The sequence below is a fragment of the Orbicella faveolata genome, unplaced genomic scaffold, assembly GCF_042242905.1.
Source record: "Orbicella faveolata isolate gen_17 unplaced genomic scaffold, um_ofav_v1 contig_27, whole genome shotgun sequence".
NCBI lineage: Eukaryota > Metazoa > Cnidaria > Anthozoa > Scleractinia > Merulinidae > Orbicella > Orbicella faveolata.
The window spans coordinates 421,291-442,853 of NW_028301555.1; the positions used below are offsets into that span (position 1 = coordinate 421,291).

At 39.4% G+C, this 21,563-nt stretch overlaps 2 protein-coding genes, 1 long non-coding RNA gene and 1 pseudogene across 5 annotated transcripts; 2 read left to right on the top strand and 2 right to left on the bottom strand.

Annotated features, from left to right (window-relative positions):
• Nucleotides 1–459: 459 nt before the first annotated feature.
• On the top strand, nucleotides 460–20,532 carry LOC110060167 (DNA primase small subunit-like). Its single transcript, XM_089296763.1, has 13 exons — nucleotides 460–1,125; nucleotides 1,221–1,378; nucleotides 5,024–5,130; nucleotides 5,433–5,506; nucleotides 6,117–6,253; nucleotides 6,721–6,779; nucleotides 7,419–7,528; nucleotides 8,230–8,324; nucleotides 8,772–8,889; nucleotides 10,014–10,083; nucleotides 17,821–17,897; nucleotides 18,040–18,147; nucleotides 18,339–20,532. The coding sequence occupies exons 1-13, from the start codon at nucleotides 987–989 to the stop codon at nucleotides 18,356–18,358; spliced, it is 1,272 nt and encodes a 423-aa protein (XP_089152889.1). The 5' UTR covers nucleotides 460–986; the 3' UTR covers nucleotides 18,359–20,532.
• LOC149107004 (uncharacterized) lies at nucleotides 4,935–10,287 on the bottom strand. 2 transcript variants are annotated; one of them, XR_016209403.1, is made up of 3 exons: nucleotides 10,198–10,287; nucleotides 9,224–9,344; nucleotides 4,935–8,775 (listed from the first exon to the last, which is right to left on the bottom strand). It is a non-coding gene; the product is annotated as an uncharacterized LOC149107004 (long non-coding RNA). The 2 variants fall into 2 exon arrangements; XR_016209404.1 differs by lacking the exon at nucleotides 9,224–9,344 and having other exon boundaries at nucleotides 4,935–8,952; nucleotides 10,198–10,279.
• On the top strand, nucleotides 10,406–14,232 carry LOC110060163 (uncharacterized; annotated as a pseudogene). The gene is made up of 3 exons (XR_016209399.1): nucleotides 10,406–10,735; nucleotides 12,089–13,249; nucleotides 13,801–14,232. The product of XR_016209399.1 is annotated as an uncharacterized LOC110060163 (transcript).
• LOC149107005 (uncharacterized) lies at nucleotides 18,508–20,437 on the bottom strand (the record flags this gene model as incomplete). Its single annotated transcript, XM_089297102.1, has 1 exon — nucleotides 18,508–20,437. A coding segment is annotated over one exon (480 nt), but the record flags the coding sequence as incomplete, so codon positions are not given.
• Nucleotides 20,533–21,563: the final 1,031 nt, after the last annotated feature.

Consider the following 21,563-nt stretch of genomic DNA (forward strand, 5'->3'; position numbering starts at 1 on the left):
CCTGATGGGCTACTACAGTAAAACCCGCAGATAAGATCCTAGAATTTTCGAGGTCATGCTGAACAGTATGGAGGTATATCTCTGACAAAATTCAATACTCAGTAATCGATATCAAATCATCCAAATTGTACATGCATCAATCCAACTAGCCGATTCTATAAATAGTCATTACGCAAACAGGCATCACGCTAAAAGGGCTTCATGCTAAAAAGCATCACGCTAAAAGGCAATACGCTGAAAGGCATCACTCAAAAAGGTATCACGCTTAAAGAGATCATGCGAAAAGGCATCACGCTGAAGGGCATCACGCGAAAAGGCATCACGCTTAAAGAGATCATGCGAAAAGGCATCACGCTGAAGGGCATCACGCGAAAACGCATCACGCAAAAAGGCATCACGCTCAAAGGTATCACGCGGAAAGGCAGCCGCTAGGCTCGATTACCAGCCGCTGTTCGGGAAAGGAGCCCACAACATAGAAACATTCCGTCTTTGCCCCCTCGCGAGGTCTTAATTCAGTACAGGAGGCATACCTTGAGAGAGTTAATACAGCAAATGAGCAATGGAATTGAAAACGATTGCATTTCTTTCCGATCTGTGAGATCCGAATATTTTTCAAGATGGCGGACAAGTGCTGGGCGTTCTTCGCATGACATTGGCCATAGTACAATTACCTCCTGAACATGAATTCACTACTGCAGCTACACCTCTGGCGCGAGAGGGAGATTGCGTGTAATCTGTGTTATATTTGAGGGATGTGGTCAATTGGGCAGTTAACCCCCAAAAAACTTGTGCACAGGATAATTTATTATGGACAGTAAAGCAGCAAAAAGAGTCGTGCTCGACAAAGCAAAGGAAGACTTCCGGAGCCGGAAACGGCACCCTTCCGGGGGTCTCCCGGGGCAGAAAATGTTCCAGTAGGCGATCACCAGTCAGCGGTTGTCAATAAAAGTGTGATTTTGGCGCGAAAGAGGCGCGAAGAAGTCAAAATGGCGGATACAGAAGGTTCTCAGAACAGTCAGAAATCTTCCCAGTTTAGTCAATCAGATCTCCCTGAACTTCTGAATCAGTACTATAAAAGGTTATTTCCCTACAAATATTTCGTCCAGTGGCTGTCGTATGGAGGAGGTAAGGATATCTATGGATTTATCAGAGATAGATTAAAAATTCGAGATAGATTTAAAAGTCTCATAAGCTTATGTTATGCCGTGTTGATTCCTTAGTACCCAAGACATATTTTGTCCACCGAGAATTCTCTTTCACGCTGAAAGACGATGTTTACTTGCGGTATCAATCGTTTGCGGATCAGCAAGAACTGGAGAAGGAAATATTGAAACGAAACCCGTACAAAATTGACATCGGAGCTGTATTCACGCATAAGGTACCCTCCAGTGTATTCTCTGCATTTTCTTCACTCTGTTATGTTACATCAGTCAGTTTTTAACAAGCTAATGAATAGGGTCAGAAACTCTATAAATGTGATACAAACTGAAACTCAAAACAAACTTTCGAGTTCACCCCTAGTCCAGGGTAAAACAAGACTTCAGTGCAGTCCTCCTATATTCCCCAGCATATCCCTATTTGCCCCCATTAACCTGCGAACAGGCTCTTGTGTTAGTTGTTTGCACCACCCTCTTGTCTGGATTTCACGTCAGTCTTTTGTTCAAGTGAGTTACAAGCCAGCATCGGAGGAGGAGGAGAGCCATTCCATTGTAGATCCATATCCTATATCTCCTTTTGGGGGGGGGGGGGGGGGGGGGGAGGAGGGAAGACTCCCATATAAAAAGGACAAGGGTGCTTGTCGTACCTTTTAGGGGTTAAATAGCGGTTTTGGTACCCCTTAGGGCGTTCAGCGTCAAAAGGTGCACAGCGGGAACTTTTGTGATACCTCTCAGGGTTTTGAGCCAAAACAAATATCACAGGGGTTCTTTTCAAAATTTCCAATGAGCACCTCCGTCCTTTTTCTATATATCCCCCGTCTAATGACAATATTTCTTAACCCATTGACTCCCGTAGCTTTTTACCAAAAACGCATGTTTTGGACATTTGGGAGATTTTCAGGCTGGATATGGGCCAAATTAACTGCAATCTACTCAAAAGGCATTTGCAACATGACAGCATGCCTTTCTTTCCAGTAGCATCATGTTTTACGACATTTTTGCTCGGGCACGCGCAGAAATCAAAATTTTGAGATATGTCTTTAGGCTTTTCGAATTTTTTTATTTCTTTTTTTTTGCCTTTCCTTTTTCTCCTTTTCTTTTCTTTTTGCTGCAGTGATTGACCCTCTACTAGGCTTGCTTCCAGTTAAAAAGATTCTGAGAAAGCATCATCGAGACGGGCAATTTTTACCATGAAGGAGCACGGGTAGTCGCAGGAAATTTTGCTCTGAGTTTCTCACTCAACTTTCTGAGCATTTTTGTGAATATTTCAGGCTCCATTGAGCCAATCACCCTGATCTGGGTATCATTGGAAAGATCTTTTCCTCCTGCAAAAGTTGAGCATAAATGATGCCAAGTTTGGCGAAAGGTGATGACGTCAGAAGTGGAACAAAGGCCAAGGCTCGTCACAGCCGGTTATGGGCAGCATGGGAGTCAATGGATCAAAGGGGCTACAAAAGTAATATTTGGGGGGCTTACTCAATCCTCCATAGGAAAAAAGATGGCAGCTGTACATTTTACCACAATACCATGCAAGCCTAATACAGCCCATAAAGTACAAGGAAAGCCAGATTTTTGCAGTATTTGTCCCTGTGCTATCGATATTGTGTACGTTAGGTTTGAAGGTTTTAGAACATTTCTGTAAGTTTTTATGAGTGTTGTTTAAGTTTCCATGCGCTAAGTAATTATGGGTAAATGTACCAGTCACCATTTTTTTCTTACAGCGGATTGGCATCATCATTTTTTGTGGGAGGTACTGTAGCCTTGTGATTAGTGGGTTGGACTCCAGATCAAGGGGTTGGGCTTTGAACCCTGGCCAAGGATAGTGTGGTGTGTTCTCCTGTGATATTTGTTTACTCTCACAGTGCCTCTCTCCACCCAGGTGTATAAATGGGTAGTGGCAAATTTACTGCTGGGGGTAACCCTGTTATGGACTAGCATCCCATCCAGGAAGGAGTTGAAATACAATTAAACCTCTACTAATGGCCACTTTTTTCGGTCCCGGTGGACAGTCCATACATTCACTCTTATTTTAACCTCTCTACAACAACCACCTCTTCACAATGGCAACAGCCACAATAACTTGTCCCAACTGCCAAAATAACCTTTCAAAAATGGCCAGTAATCAACTACTAACAAACAGTCCACACAAAACGCCACTTTTTTATTGTAAAAGGTCACCAAACTTGATCCATACCGCACGTCATTGGTCTCTGTTTCTGTTAAATTTCTGTTTTAGTGATACACTTTGATTTAATAATTATATATGCTAAAATAAGCATTTTTTGAAAAAAAATGTTGCACCCCTGAAAAAAAGTGTCATAGCAGAGCTCTGGCGGCCCAAAGGGCTGCCAAACAGAGCCCCATGCTCTTATAGGAAAGAAAAGGAAACCCATGAGTTGATTTTCCCTTGGTTATCATGGCTAGCGGTATTGCTCGTGGGCGTGTACACACAACGGCGACGACGACGGAGTCGCACAACATGGTGGCCATACTCCAAATAATAGGTTGACAGACATGCTGCCTTGGTTTACCGTGTACTTCTTTGATATTGGACAACCATATTATGATCAATTAACACCTGTCAAAACAAGGCATCCGCTGACCAGTATCATGTGACCATATCGCGGTCTCAAGTTTACAGGTCATCAAGGTCACGTGTTTTTTTTTTTGAAGTTGACCACTCACCAAGTGCTGGTTTTCGATTGGATCACAGGGTCACATCAGGTTAACTTGTTGAAAACAGGGCAGGATTGTTCAGAAGCCAGTTAACGCTAACCCAGGATTAAAAGTTAACCGAATTATAACTTTTTCTTCTATACAAATGCTTTTTGCTGCTTTGTTTTGTGTATATGGTGATTACTAAAACTCAAAACAGAAGGCCAAACAATATACAGAAAACCTCACCGCAAAGTTGCATGAAATCAAAATTCTACCTTTTCCTGGGTTAGCTTAATCGGGCTCTGAACGACCTGGCCCAGGAGCTACGCTTTTAGGCTGGCCTAAATCTGTATATTATTTACACCTCTATCTCCCCATAATGGCCACCTCTCTACAATGTCTGGCCACTTTTCTCTGTCCCTAAGGGAGTTCGACCGTACTCCTATTTGCTTCATGCTACATAGAAATGGGAGATGGGAGATAAGCACCAGTCTGATGGGTCACTTGGCTCGTACAGTATGCAGACTTTTCCTGCGAACTTTTTCCTGTGCAATTGGCATCATTTTTCTTTAAGGAGGTTTGAAAGAAAAATGGCTTTTTCATGAAGGAGATGTGAACACTTTGATTTTTTTTCCTCAGGGGTTAATATTGCTGCTTTTCATTAGTACTTAATAGTAATAATAATAATTTATTTAAAGTCGTGACACAGGGAGTGGTAGCTTATTTTCCCGAGCCAGGGGTTCGTGATAAAAGTGGTCAACAAAGAAAAACTACAAAATTATGGAAAGAATATGAACATAATAAAACAAACGACTACACTTAATTTAAATACTAGGTATAAAAAAATTATTGGTTCATCTTCTAATGTTTTTTTTTTTAGTCAGCCTTACACCTGCCACCCTCGTCAACCCTCACTCAACAAATAGATTTCATTTTGCCATCACTGATGTTCTTACCATATTTTGATGTCTTCTGTGATCAATGACTGAACAGACACATGACAACATGGAATGCTATGTGTTTTATATAATAAAGAGGCAAAAAATGTTAATGGACAGGCATCAGGTGTCATCTATAGCTATGCATCTATCCTCCAGTTTTAAGTAAGGACCAATAAAATGTGAGAATAATACATTTTATTATATAAAAAGCTAATAGCACTCCCTTTACTACTGACAATCATTTTTCCTTTTTGTCCTTCCTTCCAGCCAAAAGATCACAAGATGATTAAACCTGGAGCCTTTCAGGCTGAAGAAAAGGAACTGGTATTTGATATTGACATGACAGATTATGATGAAGTGAGGACATGCTGCAAGTGAGTTATCTTCTTGAGCCTTGATTGTCAAACTTGATCAAACTGTAATCTCTCCTTGCATTGTCAATACACTTGTGAGCTTAAAGGTAAACATAATATTTAATTAAGATAGGAAAATTGTCAATAGAGGACATTGTCTTCCTGCATGACCAAACTCTCAGAACTGTATGAAAGTTAAAAGGCAATAAAGGAATCTTTGTTTACATTGGATTTGCCTGATTAGCAGTTGGTGCCACTTACATGTAGTAGTTAGGTGGGCGATTGATTGATTCATTGATTAACATTTTTTCTGATTTACAAAGGGGTGCAGATATTTGCAGGAAGTGCTGGTTGTTTATGGTTGTAGCTATGAAGATAGTAGACTCAGCTCTTGAAAGTAAGTTCAAGATTACAGAAACACTTTTTTTTTTAAGAGGTGAATTGTTCAGCATGTCACAAGTGTGGGGCTCTTTAAGGTTTCTTCTAGGTTCTTCATCATCATTTTCATCATCATCATCATCATCATCATCATCTTTGACTTTGTCATCATCATCAACAATTGTTAAATAGAAACTGTCGATATTGGTTCAAGAGTTAAGATTGCAACTAGGCAATTAAACAATTAACAAAGTTTCCAAATAAATCTTACAACTTTCCCCCAACTATGGTAGTTTTCAGATTTGTTACTAATATAGAATGAATGGTTGTTTTCCCTCTTCGTTGTCATGGGTTCATTTAAGAAGAAGGTTGCCATCCTTTGTGTACTATCCACTGTGTGGCAATTAATTCAACATGTTTGTAAAGAATAGTGTGTTCTGTAAATGACTTACAGTATTAATTTCAAAACTCTTTATCCACTGAAGCCATTTAAGGCAGTTAGTTGTGTCCTGACTACTTCATTGCATTGTGTTTGCTGTGATAGACCAGAAGTTGCTTTTAGCTTTATGATATTCAAAACAGAACTACAGTTTAAGTATAGTTAAAGTTTCCATTATTTTGCCTTGTAGGGGATTTTGGTTTCAAACACAGACTTTGGGTGTACAGTGGTCGCCGTGGTGTCCATTGCTGGGTGTGTGATGAGACTGCTAGAAAACTTTCCCAGAATGCTCGTTCAGCTGTTGCAGAGTATCTCAGTGTAATTAAGGTATTAATATGACTTAATCTTTCTTATCTGACCCTTTACCAAGTGTCATTAAATTTGTCCAGATTTTTCTTCCTATTGAGGAGACAAGTCAATGAATGCTTGCGGGGAACAAGTAGGATAAGTACAATTTAGAGATGCATATGAGTCGAGAGAAACACAAGTGTTTAGTCTCAAAAAGTCGATTTTGATGACACCTGTCTTGACTGATTATTCTTTAAGTACTTGGTGATGTAATTCCACCTTCAATAGTCATTTTTATTTTATTTGTTTATTTATTTATTTTCCTTTTTAATGACCCCCCCCCCCCCCCTTGGCTAGACAAATTTTAAAACTCTGTAATCCTAAGAAGACAAGTCCTAGAATATTGTTGGATTGTCCCTGAAAAGTCCTTAAATAGTCGTGATACTCATGTAACAGGGTCTGAAGTCACTGTAAACCATGTAATGCATTTGTTCTTCTCAATTTAGGGTGGAGAAAATCAAATCAAGAAAGTGAATCTGCGTTCATCGTACCATCCATATATCAGGTAATAGTAACGACAATAACCTTTATTTAGTTTAAATTCCCATTTTTAAAGTTACATGTACTACTACCTGTGAGGTGGTGTTCAAGTACATTGTAAAACAGTATGTAAATTTGAAGACCCAGGCAACACATGCCCGATCAAGTACCCCTCCTCCACCATGACTTTGCAAAGAACCAGCTGAGTTGACTCGCTTGAACCTGATATTGCCCCTTTAGCATACTATAATAAATTGTAAAGCTCTCAGCACGGCATGCCAAGTAGCCCAAGTCAGGTGCATTTTTGAGGCAGACTACTAGATTCTTTCTTAGGCTTGCTTTGTTTGCAAGTGAAGTTTTTTGGGGAAATGTCTTGAGGAAAATTCAAATATTATAGAAGTACTGTAAGTGATTGTGTTGAACTCAGCATTTCAATTAAATTGTAACTTAATTGATCATCCTTAGCTTGTGCTAAAAATTTAGGGGAAACTAGTGAGAAGGCTTTGACTTTCAGGCTAGTCCATCATAGTTACCTTTTCCCGGAAGGCAGTCTAAAAAACTGTTTTTCTTTGCAACCTGCCTAACCACTCTGTCACCCTTTATGAGACTTTTAGGTTATGTAACTTAATTTCTGATGACAATTAGCATCTCATTTGTTTTCCAGAAAATCATTAGAAATTCTCAAAGCCCACTTTGTGGACCTCGTAATTGAGAAACAGGACATTTTGTCCTGCAAAGAAAGATGGGATGGAATGCTTGCTCTTATTCCTGATAGTATCCTTTAACAAAATGCATTTATGTTACCTCCTCGATACAAACCTCTTCCATTCAGCTTACGCAAACAAGATTTTATGGTATTGTAGCAACTAATAATAGAAAACACCAGTGATAGTTTGTCTGAAACATTTACCTCTTATTGTGAGATATGCAAATAAATAAGAACAGAAATTTTGTCTCCAGGTAACTTTTTGAGGTTAAAAATGTCATGTAAAAGGGACGCTTCCAATAGTTTATACTGTTCTTCTTCAGGCTGTCAGTTGCAAGATGCCAGATTGTTGTTCTTTTGCACTTGTGGTCATATTTTTTGGTTAACTACTGTAGGTTCACAATTAACAGGGTTTCTTGGCATGGTTCATTGATTATTAAAGCTGATCCATTACTTTACATATAGGAATAGCAAAACTACTTGACGTTTTCAAAAGACATTTTTTTAATCTAAAAGAGTCCATCAAGATGCAAACATTTTATTTATTTTTTGTTTATAATTTTTAAGCCCCAACAGTACCAGGAGAGCAGGGGGTTTAATAATCAGAATTTTCTTGGCTCTCTTGGAGATCAAAAACTAAATAAGCCCTACTCAGGATGCATCTTACTGGAAGGAGTTTTAGTTACAAGGTGGTGATTTTCAGGTTAGGGCTTGTCATTATAATTTTTAGATTATTTTGATTTGTAAATGATTCCTTAACATGGGAAAGCCGCAAGAAATGAGCTGAACTCATCATGGTCCAAAACAAAGAAGAGCTCAAGAGAAAGATGGGATGAGCTTGAGGCTAAACTGGACAATAGTCAGGTGGATAAATGCTAATGCTGGAACTGAAATCCATACTTTCTAGTGTTGCAATCATTGACAGAAAGTTTTAATATTTTTGTATTCTAATATGTTTTTACGAAAATCTTCTTTGAAGTTCAAAATGTAATCCATGCGTTAGGAAAAAGATACCTTATCACTTTCCCTGGTACGATAGCCGTGATTCACCATACAGCTTGCTTTGCTGAAGATTGTCAGGAGCCAGACTTTGCCATCTGCTTCACCATCAAAATTTGGTCATGTGTGTTTTCAATAGTTTTGACAGATTTTCACAAGAATCAAATTTCAGTAGCCATCTACTAGTTTTGTTTTCAAAAGTTTTGGCACAAACTAATACTATCTCTTGGAGTTCAATACAGTCTTTTGTGAATTCAAAGCAGGTGAGCCAGATGTGTTATATCCTGAGGGAATTTTATTCATTTTCTTCAGAGACCTGAAACAAAAGATGAGATCATGTTTCAGTACTGTTTCCCTCGTCTTGATGTCAATGTCACCAAAGGACTTAATCACTTACTCAAAAGTCCATTCTGTGTTCATCCCAAAACAGGTCAGTTTTTTCCATGCTACAGTTCACAGTACACTCTTAAATAACAGATGGGAGGATGTTTATCTGTCAGAGGCCAATATAAAGCTGATAATATCCAACCTCAGTCCACAGAACAGTAGTAAAGCTGTTTGAATTGGCTTTTTTAATGTATTATTATTTTAGCCTGTTTCATCACCCCCAATGCACAAAACTGGCATCCACTACCCTAGATTATATTTTTTTTTGTTGAAGTGTAGTAATAAGGATAATAATTATCCTTATTACTACACTTCAACAAAAAAAATTATTGTTTTCACAAAAAATATTCTAGTGTCTCATAATTTGTTAATCAAACCTAAAGTCAAGAAAAGCCTCTGTCATCTTCAAGCTTTCATGCCCATGTAGTCAGTTGGTCTGCTGGCCAGGTGGGGTCGATGCATTTTGCTGACCCCAGTCCATGGACTACCACTGATGGACTACAAAAATAGACTACCTAAATGGACTGCTAAATGGACTACAAAAAAATTAATGGACTACTCATATGGACTACCTAAAAAATGAGAAATTCCAAAAGAATGCAATTTTTTTTTTTTCAGGCAAGTACATACTCTACTGTTGGGAAAAAAAAACTATCAATGTTAAGCCCCAGGGCACTACTGTTAGGGGGGCATCGAGGTATCTGACCCTGGCTTCCTTGAAGTTGTGAAATTCCCCTCATTCCCCTGGGTCTACCTCCTCTCCCGTTTAACAGCAGATTACAACGTCAGGGATGTTATGCCATTTCCCTCCACCTCCTACAGCACAGTACTTTTTTAGGGGGGGGGGCTTTAGAAATGAAGATATTACTTTTGGGAAGGGACAGAGGCTAATATAAACCCCCCCCTTTTTTTTCGGAATTGAAAAACACACAAGATCAAAGGGTACAAGAAAGACTTATGGAAATGGACATAACAGCCATGTCAAATTTCTGACCCTGGGGCAGCACCTAAGTCCCTAATCACAAAGCATGCCTAGTCAATTTCCCCTGCCCCCACTTCCCCCTGGGGCTTAACATTGATAGTTTCATTATTCTTTCATTGCTTTTTTAATTATTATTATTTTTCTCTTCTTCTTTCATTCACTTATCTATAGTTTTATATTCACAGGTCGGGTTTGTGTACCAATCAGCATGAATGATGTAGACACCTTTGATCCATTCACTGTTCCAACTGTAAGGTATGTTCCAGAAATTATTTTCCTACTCAGTGGCAAGGTTCCCTTAGCGCGACTCCAAAAACCGTGTATATTTTTATCAGCAATAAAAAGTTCACACTGAGCTGACTTTCTCACCATTGTTTTAGCTTCTGAAGTGCACGCGATCCTAATGAAATCCGTCTCCAAAGAAGTCCAAAAATCGAGATCGGGAGCCGCCATTGAAGGCGAGGCCGCATACCTTGAAGGCCAGGCCGCATGTCAGTGGCGTCATTCCGTCCAAATATGGTGCGAAACGTAATGCGTAGCAAGCTACCTACAAGGTGAATTCGAAGAACTTTCTCTTATCTAAAAGATGCCGTCGTGTTCGGCCCCGGGCTGTAAAAACAGATCCGAAAAGGATAGGGAAAGAGGAGTTACTTTCCATAATTTGCCTGCAAAGAACGTAAAATTGGCAGAGAAGTGGCTCGAACAGCTACGGCGGGATGAGAGATTAATGCCAAAAAAACTCGAAAATCTTTACGTATGCAACGAGCATTTCACAGACGACTGTTTCAAAACTGAATATCGATTTGAACTTTTGGGTGGGAACACAAGAAGGAGGTCATTGAAGAAAGATGCTTTTCCGACAATTTTTCAACGGAAGCCCCTTGTTAAGGCAGAGGAACGAAAAGAGGTAAGCTATGAAACTTTTCAGTTTTTAAAACTATTTTTGTCGGGCGGAACTGTCATTAACTTTATTTAGTAAATGCTATTTCTGCGCAAGAAATTGAAGTTCCTCAGTAAACTAATCGGTAAAATAATAACGAGAATTTTTTCGAGTATAAGGCGCACTTGGTTATAAGACGCTCCGTTAACTTGCAGACATAAGTGTATCAAGTTTTCAAACTGAAAATAGAATAAACTTATTGAACTTAATGCCCGCCAACTTTGACATATGCTTGACCTATTTTTAGTATTTGTTGATGAGTATTAACACAGGTTTTCCGTAGAATTTTGTGTGAAGAATTCGTCGTTGCGTTCTTGGAACATCCGTAACTTAGTAACCAGGCATTACATAGGACGATGAAAAACTAGTTTCCAGGCTATTCGCCAAAATATGGATGGAACACCTGGCCTGGGTTGCTCAAAAGGTAGATAATGCTATACCCTGGCTAAATCACTATCCAGCCGATAGCGTGGTTTGTTTTGTTAACACTTATCCACTGGATAGCAAAATTATCTGGTGGATAGCATTATCCAGCCTTCAAACAACCAAGGCCTGGAGGTTAAAAATTTGTCATAGAACAAAATTGTGTGTTTCTGTCGCTGATTTAGGCCAAAAACTACTTCAAAATAACCAATTTCTTCCAAATTTTTGCTTGTGGGTTTGGGAGGCAGCTACTTTATCGCTTATGTAGAACAATTTTTCTGTTTTGTGTGGAAAAAAACTCTGATTACAGTGTATGTAGATGATGTGGATGTTAGCAAATGGCATGTTAGTGGATGTTTGACAGGCATAATCATCAGTGAAATTTGGCAAAATTTTATTCATGGCATGAACAAACAAAACATACTTCGTTATAAGATGCACCTCAAGTTTGGAACAGATTTTGACTGTACAAAATGCTGCGCCCTATAAGCCAATAAATACAGTAACTTAATAAGAGGGTAAATATTAACCAAACATTCAGACATTAGATACAAATAGTTAGAACAGCTAAACTTGAAACTATTTACTCTTTTAAATCTGAAGAAGGTATGGGTAACTAACCTTGAACTGAATATCAAAAAGTACTTAAAAGACTAAGGGAAGTAACAATATTGTTAACTCCTATGTACTGATCTTTATTTTTTCTCCATCACATTTAATCCATAAGTGTAAAGAAAGGCAAACAAATGTGAGCATGAACAAAAAGTAGCCAGATTTTACAAGCAAAAATGCAGACTTGTGAGTATGTAAGCATTCAAACAAAAAACAAAATGGCGGCTTTCCCATGAGGTTACGATTATGAATTTATTAGGTTCATAAATTGTCTGACCTTTTCAGGTTGTTAACTTGTTGTTGGAAACAAAACATACATCTACGGAGTGTCAAGAAATTTTCGAAGATGGTAAAGGAGAGGACTCTAGCAAACCTGTCCAAAATGTAGTAAATAAATATGCTAGTGCTGAGACGTTTGAGCAGTCGATGGAAGTTACTAGTACAGAAAACCAAGTTCTTAGCGGTGGTCCTATAGACGACATGGTGGTCAGGGATGTGATATCATATCGAGCAGTAAAAGCGCACACCCCTTTACAAATTCCAGTACCAAGATCTGCCAGTGTTGTTACTTCTGAACAGGGTGTGGAAATTACTGGTACAGTGAACTACGTTATTGGCAGCCCAACCCATATGGCCAAAAGCGTACTGGATTGCATGCTGGTTGAAGACATGAGTACATTTGAAGAGGTAGAAACGTGCAAACCTGTCCAAATTCGAGAACAGAAATCTGCAAGTGCTATTACATCTGAAAATGCAGGGAACATTGCTACCATAAACAATGTTTTTAGCGGTCCCGTCCACATCATTGAAATTGTAACAAACATGGGGAAGATGCATGTACAGTCTGTAGATGTTGGAATGCAGACTGATCCTTTGAGTGAGTGTTCTCCAACATTTGACACCATAATGACGCCATGTATGAAGCAAAAGTTAGTCTACCAGGATCACTCCTATTGTAAAAAGAAACTGGAACCTCAGCCTACACAGCCTAAATGCACGACAGATCATGATGTTAAGGATGAGGCCAGACAAAACATTGATAGTTCTAGTGACAAGTGGGAGGCTGAAATTAAGGAGGCAGGTATTGATTATGACTCTGATGAGGACTGGGTACCTGGAGACGAAGAGGTTGATTCTGATGATGAAAATCTTGTTTTTTAAGTATGAGAAGTCTGAAGCTAACTGGCTACAGGAGGAAGAAGAACTGTGCAAAGAGAATTGTTGTTTGCAAATCAAATTTGCATCCTTGAAGCCTTATCTGTGTCACAAGCTCATGCAAAGGTGGTCACACAGAAAACTGGTTTTCACACCCTTCACTATGAGAATTGCTACTGGAAATCTTGTTTGCAGTGGTGGGATTCTCAATTTCATGGAGGAGGAGGGACTGAAACAATGTCTGGAGAATTTAGAGGGATGGCCAGGCTATCGATATTTGGCAACAGAGAGGTAGGACAGTCAATAGAGCCCCTCTTCTTTGTTTTTTAAGTTTCAAAGCTTGTAAGCTACTTTCTTTGACGTTTGCCTTCCCAAAAAGGACTTAGACTGAAATGATATGAGTGACCTAGGGTTTTCTGTTAGCTACAAGTCGTTTAAATGTGTATTGTGGAAATCCACAATAAGGATTTATTCCTTTCCCAGTTTACCATCTACAAAACAAGGACACGAATCAAAGGGAACAACGACCAAGACTTTTGTTTTTGTGTTGGCTCTGAAAAGAGCCATTCATAATGTCTTAACAAAGGGCACCTAATATAATTTTTTTTCATGAATTTTTTTTTTTTAGGAGGTGTTCCTCTTTTACGTCCATGTTGTTTACCATCTTATTTACTTGGCTTTTGAATTTATAGAAGGCTTGCAATGTACACTGCAAGTCTGCTGTGGCCAAAGCGAGACTACATCTAATTCAAAGGATGTCTGGCAATGCCTCATGTTGTTCAAAGAGTGTAGTTTTTGACATTTCAGAAATGCCTCATTCAATTCCATATGTATATCTATAGCAAATCCAAGTTGGAGCCATGACGAGAAAAGACAAGCCCAACATAAAGAACCAGTTTGATCCTTGGCACTTAGCAAAATCAGTGAGGAAAGAACTGGTCGCTGCTTCAAAAAAGAAAGAGTGCGCAGACTTTGTTCCTTGGATTTCTTCTTTCATGAATTGCCTGTAGTGGAGTGCAGCCACTCGTGACGAGGACCAACATCTTTGCCAAGAGAAGTGGAATCAACTGTGTACCAAGTGGCAGGAGAAACTTGCAAAATTTAGGGGAGGGGCCCAGGAGGCCCCCCTCCCCCCCGCCCTTCACTCTGTTGATATTTTTCTTGAGACAGAAATTTTTGGACTCAAGTGTTAATCGAAGTAATCAGATCATAACTGAGGAAGGATATTTATGTTGCAATTTAAACAAAATAAATAAAACTGATTAATTGCTGTATACGTGCAAGCACTACAGCTTTTTTTATAATTTGTAGTTCCGGAAAATATTGATATCTCCTTAGGGTGGTCACATGTATTTGGGTTACACCTCCCCCCCCCCCTGGAATTTCTAGTATAGTTTCATGCTTTCCCTTTAAAAAAATTGGCTAATGAAACCCCCTGGATATTTCCTTCACCTACTCAATTTTGTTGCTTTTGTTCTTTACTTTTGCCATTCTCTTTGAATGAAACAAATGCATTGTAGAAATCATGAAATGCAAGGTGCAAATGAAAACAAGTACAAATGTAAGAGGCATTTTGGGGTTTAAATTTAGCCGTACTGAAATATGCTTTCCTTTGGGTATTATAAATTATAACAGAAACTGAATGATTACATAATTTCTTATTTTTAGTTCCATAATGAAAAGTTGCAAATATGATGTCAACAGCATCATTCTCGATTTCCAAAAATATTTCTTGTCAAAACAGTTATTTTGCGACTGGATTATTGCCTTGTCATTAAATATGGCTGTTTTCGGGCGATTGCCATTCGACCAAAAATTCCGGTGTGAATTTACGGATTTTCTGGAACTTTTCCCTAGAAATTTCTGTGCCATTTGTCCCCGTTTCAAAAATTTCGGAATGTTTGGTCGAATGGAAAGGACCCTTTGTCTGTTTTGCGAGCGAAAGAAACTTTGTTGCCGTGTTTTGGCCCATATTTCTCGTGATAAAAGAAAAACAAAGACCGTAGTAACTTGCTTTCAGTTAAAGTTATTGTGTGACTGATCTGACATCTAGGCCGGTCAGAATGAGCGCCAGTGAAAACCTCAAATTTACCGGAAAAGTGTACAAAGTGGTTGGCAGACTTCCTATGTTAATTATCCCCGTGGAACAAAGTGACAACCAGAAATTACTTGCAATTCCTTGTTACAAAGGATTGAAGTCATCGAGACATAGATAGGAGTGAAAACTGCATGTTTTTTGCGCCTGCTCGGGCTCTTGAACAAAAAATTAAGTCACCCGCACTCGTAACTTGGGCGCCTCAACTCAGGCGCCCCGGCACCCGTTAGGCAGCAGCCTTGCACAAAATACAATAAGTTTTCAGCAATTTTCCCAGACACAAAGATAGAGTTTAAAATAATATATCAAACACGAAAGACCGTGTTTGACGGCATTTCCAAACACCAAGAAGAGAGTTGAAAATGCGACGCGTAGTGTGACGAACGTCGAGGTATTTGGGAATGTGGTCAAATAATGTTTTTTCAATTGAAACTAAAACTAAGGAGAAAACGTGGAATTAAAATCGTAAAAGTCTATGCTAATTGAGATCAGATATCCAGACACCGTGATCGTCATGACGTCGTGGTCATGTAATTATATCTTGCTGTTCAACACATAGCCACTGGTGGATTCTGCCTGTGTGAAAGCCTTTATTCCAAATCTTCCTGGCTTTATAGGGATAAACTGTCTGAAGTGCACTTTGCCTTTGAACTCAATTAAAGTCTCATCTATGGCAAACTGCCGCTCATGGCTGCACACTTCCTGAAACCTTGCTATGACCCAGGGTGCTTTCCATTGTGCCAAAGATTCCAGAAATTTCGGACAGAAGTCAAATGGAAAGGTCCGTTTTGGTTCCTTCCTTCCTCTGGGGGTGGTCCACTTATTCTGGTTGGAATATTCTGACCGGAATTTGCCGTTTCATTTTGACAAACCGCTTCATTGCTCTACTTCTCTTCACTTATGTAAGGAATTCGGAAAAGGAATAAAAAATGGTAAGAGCCATTCCTCTTAGTTGGCCCGGTTTAATCGGAAAATGCCGTTTTATTTTCTTCGGGTATTCCCACTGGTCTCTTACCGGTTGGTTTGGCATCATAGAAAACACCAATCTAGGAAAGGCTGGATTTTGTACAGTTTATTGTAGTCTGCGCAGTCACGTGAGAGAGCGCGGGTGTTGTCAGCAAAGTGCAGGTACAGCTAAATTTAAAGGAATCGAGTCTGCGACTTCAAAGATGGCAAGATAGGAGAACGTAGGACAGGATCAGTACTCCAGTAAGAATTATGGTTAGGTTTAGTAACCAACCCCACGTTTAGGTACAGACTAATCCAGGCGTTCATTTCACTTTCTGTGACTGGATTCCATGCAGAACTTTCTGCTGGCCCTCTCCTGTTCTGCACTAAAAGTAGTCTGACTAACAACTGTCATACTGTGAAGGTGAATTAATCCGCATGACACGAGCGTGGGACAAAGAAATATTCTGAGTCCCCGACAGGAATCGAACCCATGACCGCCCGAACACCGGGCGGGCGCTCTATCCACTGAGCTACGAGAACTCATGGGGAGCAAGGTAACCTTGCAACCTTGCTCCCCATGAGTTCTCGTTGCTCAGTGGATAGAGCGCCCGCCCGGTGTTCGGGAGGTCATGGGTTCGATTCCTGTCGGGGACTCAGAATATTTCTTTGTCCCACGCTCGTGTCATGCGGATTAATTCACCTTCACATTTCATTACCGAGCTTAAAATTCACCATCTGTATTAACTTATGACAACTGTCATACTTCTTGTGTGAAGAACAGTTAAAAAAAATGCAAACACGATTTCAGGTTTCTTGTGCTGACATTTATTCCAGGTTCTTCATTAAAATTAGTGTCTGCTCTGCTTCCGATTTCTCTAGATCAGTCTTCTTCATCCAATTTCACTTTGTTGTCAGTGTGATCTTCCTCTTCCGACTCTTCGATGGAATCCTCGGAGCTTGATTTGAAGTAAAACTCCTTAGACATCAGAGGCTCAATGCTTGGTTATACTGGCAAGAGGAAAGTCTTCTCCTTCGATAAACTGAATTTCAACTTTGTTTTGATAGTCGAAATGTAGTACAGCATCATCTTGAAGAGTCGCCATTTTAAATCTCCCTGTTCAAACGATTAAATCACAAAAAGCCTCAAAATTCGCCCAAAAACTAGCTCGATGGAAACAATCCTCGATAAAAACTGTCAAACTACCTTACGTAAAATAGAAAAAAAGTGTATTAGTTTCCAGCCCCTTAAATCCCTCTTTTAACATAAAAACCTAAACTCCAACTTTTTGCGGCATTCCTGACGTTTTTGAGCTTGCTTTGGATAGATCTCCCAAATTTACCTTAAAATGACTCATCTTTAAAAAAAATTGGTAACGTGATTAAGGCTGCCCAAATGGGGACTGTGTTTACTGTATATGGCCACTCGGACAGTCTGCTAGACGTTTTCATTTTACATCACAGCCATGGAGCTGGTGCACGCATACCCTTTCATAACAGCCTATCCCTTCTATGGTTTCAGTACACGTATTTACTGCTTTTTTAATAAAACCAAACCACTATTTTACGTTTTCCGTCCATCAGTGAACATATCTTTTCAGTTCTGACTTTTTGAACTCATGCTCATGATAGTAAATCTGTACATACGAATATGAAATTTATTGGCCAAGCGATCGAGTATCATCCAGTGATATTTTCCATGGTAGTGAATATATATTAATATGAATTGATATTTGTCAAGGCACCTTCTGCATCAACCAGTAGTATTTTTACCATCATGATAACTGTGTTATTTCAGTTTTGGGAATTTTACTTGCAGTCAACTTTGTGATGAGATTGATAAACATGAAAAGAATTCCCAAGACATGATTGAAGAAGAGAAGAAAAAGATTCCAGGTACATGAAAGAAGGCATTCGCAAATCCTGTAATCTTTGCGTTGATAACTTGCTATTAACACTATACCATGTTGTAAAAATAAACTGATCTATCAGCTGATCTATGCAGAAATGCTGATAATGCTTAAATATTAATTTCTAGCTTTCAGGAAAACCTCCTTAGTGAAGCCTATTGGAGTCTTTGTACAGTTTTTGAAAGGTCTTGAAGGTGAAAATGACAACAGACGAAAGAGTTTCAGGGAAACTGAAGGTGAGAGTACTGTGGATTTCTTTACTACTCTGTCACTTAGAGATTGCCACGCACTGGAAAGACATCACGCGGACATCTTTTCCATGAGAAGCAAGGTTTCACTCGCCCCTAAGGTCCCAGTCTTTTTTTCTTTATATTTTCAGTCACTTTGAAACATGTTTTTTCTTTATTTTATCTTTATTTTTTTTCAGAAAAGAAAGGAGAATGGTAAAGAAAAATGGAGGCAAAAAAATGAATGCGGATGTAGAAATGTTCAACACCATTTTTTATGACGGAAAATTCCTGAAATTGGCAAGAATTCTGAGCAGCTTAGGACAGTAAAACGAACAATTCTGTCATAAAACCTTTTGTGTAAATAAATAACAGTTTTCACATTTCTTTATTGTTTTGTAATGTAGCTAGAGCTTATTTGGAGTTTGCATCTTGACTACAAGAGGCATTTGTTACACTCCAGTCCGATCAAACGTTCTTTTTGGATTTGTTCTCACAGTTCATAAGCACATTAAAAGTTCTTTTCCGCTTGCTCTTGCGTTCTATCGATCGCGACTGATTGTTAGCTATTTACCCTTTATATTTCACATTAGTATGGAGCGAAACTTTAAAAAACTTTATTACAAATCGCCCTTGATATAGAATTACTGCATTGCTGTACATAATAGGGAGCTTAGGCAAACCACTACGGCAACGGCAATCAGAACGTCACGAAACAAGTTTAATGAGCAGAACAATGACTTTACACGTGCGTTATAAATCTCTGTGCATTTGGTAGCCGTCAACTCTAGAAATTTATCAGCAACGTGAAATGACCAAGTTCCGCGTCTTTTGGAGAACGTAAGCCACATCAGCTAATTTGTCGTATTTCGTTTTGGAATTGATCACTGGTATTACATATTTAGTTCGACTGAGGAGGTCTTTAGACCGACCGGCGTCCTGAAGAAGTCTAGATAATTGTGAAATTCGAAATTGAGATAAAAGTTCATTTTTAATAGGTGTCGATGTCCTTGGCGTACCCGTTGTAATTGCTTAAGCTCCATATTGACCTTTAGAATGATAGGACATGACAAGTTTTGTCACTTACCTGGACTCTTACGTGTTTAAACTGTTCTTAATATTTCACTCAGTGTCTCTTTATATTTATATAGCGAGTGAGACAAATATCAGCTGCATTTTCGTTTTTAGTGTCTTGTTTAATTCAACTTAAAATAAAGTAAAGGGGCGCTACTATGGTGATTATGCTACAATGTTAATTATAACATTGCCTAACTCTCGTACCGATATTTTAGTAAACTGTGGAAGGAGAGCAAATTGTAATTTTTAAGCTATTAGTTTCCCTCAACTTCATAATTTAAGTTGAAACAGTTGCCAGATTTGACACCACAGCCATGCCCGTGCCTATTCATAATAACACTCGTTTTATAGCTTCAGTGCATTTATAGAGGACGTTTTAACAAAACGAAGGCATCATATTTACATTTAGGATAGTGCCCCTGTAACTTGATTGTATACTCTAAGCTGTTCCAGATAAGTCGGCCTCTTGTGCCTACAATCATGGACAAACGTCTTGGGACAAATTTGCACTTCTGGCGCTTTTGCGCACACGCCAGAAGCGAAGTTCACCTGCCTAACCTCGCCCCCCACCCCCCATACAATGTTGAAAACTACTACCTGCAATTTCTTCTGATTTTCAACATTTTATTGGGTGGGGAGGGGGGACAGTAACGCGTTTTTAAAAGGAAACCAAACTTCAGTAGTAAAACACATACAATTCGTTAAATTACGGTCCCTAAGACTTTTGTCCACGATTGTAGCTTTAAACATACCACGCATACACATCAACACATGGCTTGCCTCTATTATCTGCCTTATAACAGTCACTCCAATCCTGTCCGAACCATATCTGTATCTCCTGCTTGCGTGACACAGACGCTACATTAAGAAGATCGCGGAAAACGAGCCCTGGAGACGTGTGGGTAGATCCATTAATACTGTAAAAGTGCTTTTTGTTGTTACAACCACTGTGTGCTTGCAAGTCTCCAGCAGGTGGCAGAATGGGTTCTTTCTTTGCATTGGTAATGATAGTCATTAAGCTGCTGTTGCCATACAATGGTTCATTTGTGCAGCCCCCGTAGGATGCCGGTTTATTTGGGTTGCATATGATCGAGCCCGACTTGTGAACGAGCTTCATTGTCTTGAGAAGTCCACTCTTTGTGATGTTAAAGGCACCATACTGGTTATCTCGTGCTCCAAAGCAAACAGGCTCAGTGTTTATTTTAAGCCAGGTCTCTAAAAATTATTAAAGATAGACTTACATTATGGAAGACTGTAGATTCATGTTCAAAATCAACTCAATCGATGCCTAATAAAGACTAAGCCGAGGTCAGCTCACTTCTCTGCAGTGAGTTACATTTGGATCTTGCGCAAGTCCCTCTCGATCTCGGTTTTCATTTGAGTTTCGAAGGTAAATTTGCATTTGACGTGGTTTTGCATTACTATGCTAAGCGGTTGGTTCTAAAAAATGCTTAGTGATCAATTTGGTTTTGGTGAGGTTCACGTTTTATGCCTATTGCGGTGCCCAAGAGGAACTCGCAATCCTACTGTCAAGGTTGCTGTTAGCTATGTGCGGCTCGAATGTAGCGAGATTCCAGCGCATTCCTTTGGATTTCCCACTAAGAATACAATGAAATGCAGAAAACGCAATCTGATCACGAGCGTTTTGCCTGCGATCCCTGAAACTTACTGCATTCACGCCTGTATTAAGCATTGAATTTGCCAAACACAGGGACATCCGCAGCCCTTTCTCTTCAAATTGGGTAGAGCTTCAAGGTCCCAATCTTGTTTCGCTTGCTCATAAAAGCCGACTCCTTTCCTTTCATTGAGACAATTACAAGTACTTTCGTTCGCATCGCTTTTGCCTAGCTTTCTCCTGACGCTGAGACGATGGTATTTTTTATGTTAAGTAGCAAATTACCAACTTTTTTTTCATTTAGTGTTTTGACTAATTTAAGTGTAATTAGTAGACTCAATGTTCTCCAGTCAGCGCGAAATTTCGACGATTTGGAACGGGAAATTTCCCATTGAGTTACAATCAAACTCCTGAAGCGATTTTCCGAGTCCGCTTAAATAGAAATCGTTTCCGAACCCGTCAGGCACACCGTAGAGATATAATAAATAGCTTACTAACCTCGTCTTCTCGGTCCGTACTGTAAGTTACGGATCCTCGTTTTTCCCTTTCGATTTATGGCCCAAGCGCGAAGCGAAGCGCGCGGGTCATAAATCGAAGGGGAAAAACAAGGATCCGTAACTTACAGTACGGACCTCGAAATTGGTTAGTAAGAGGTATTTAGTCGCCTAAAAAGTGGAAAGCTTTGACATAAACGTTGAAGAAAATAACTGACCTTCCACTTCTCTTATACGTC

What these genes read in the sequence shown, in the direction of transcription:
- LOC110060167 (XM_089296763.1), top strand. Translation starts at nt 987, where the DNA reads ATGGCGGATACAGAAGGTTCTCAGAACAGTCAGAAATCTTCCCAGTTT. An exon ending in GAGCTGTATTCACGCATAAG is followed by an intron (nt 1,379 to 5,023) that starts GTACCCTCCAGT and finishes CCTTCCTTCCAG; the next exon opens with CCAAAAGATCACAAGATGAT. An exon ending in AGTAGACTCAGCTCTTGAAA is followed by an intron (nt 5,507 to 6,116) that starts GTAAGTTCAAGA and finishes TTTGCCTTGTAG; the next exon opens with GGGATTTTGGTTTCAAACAC.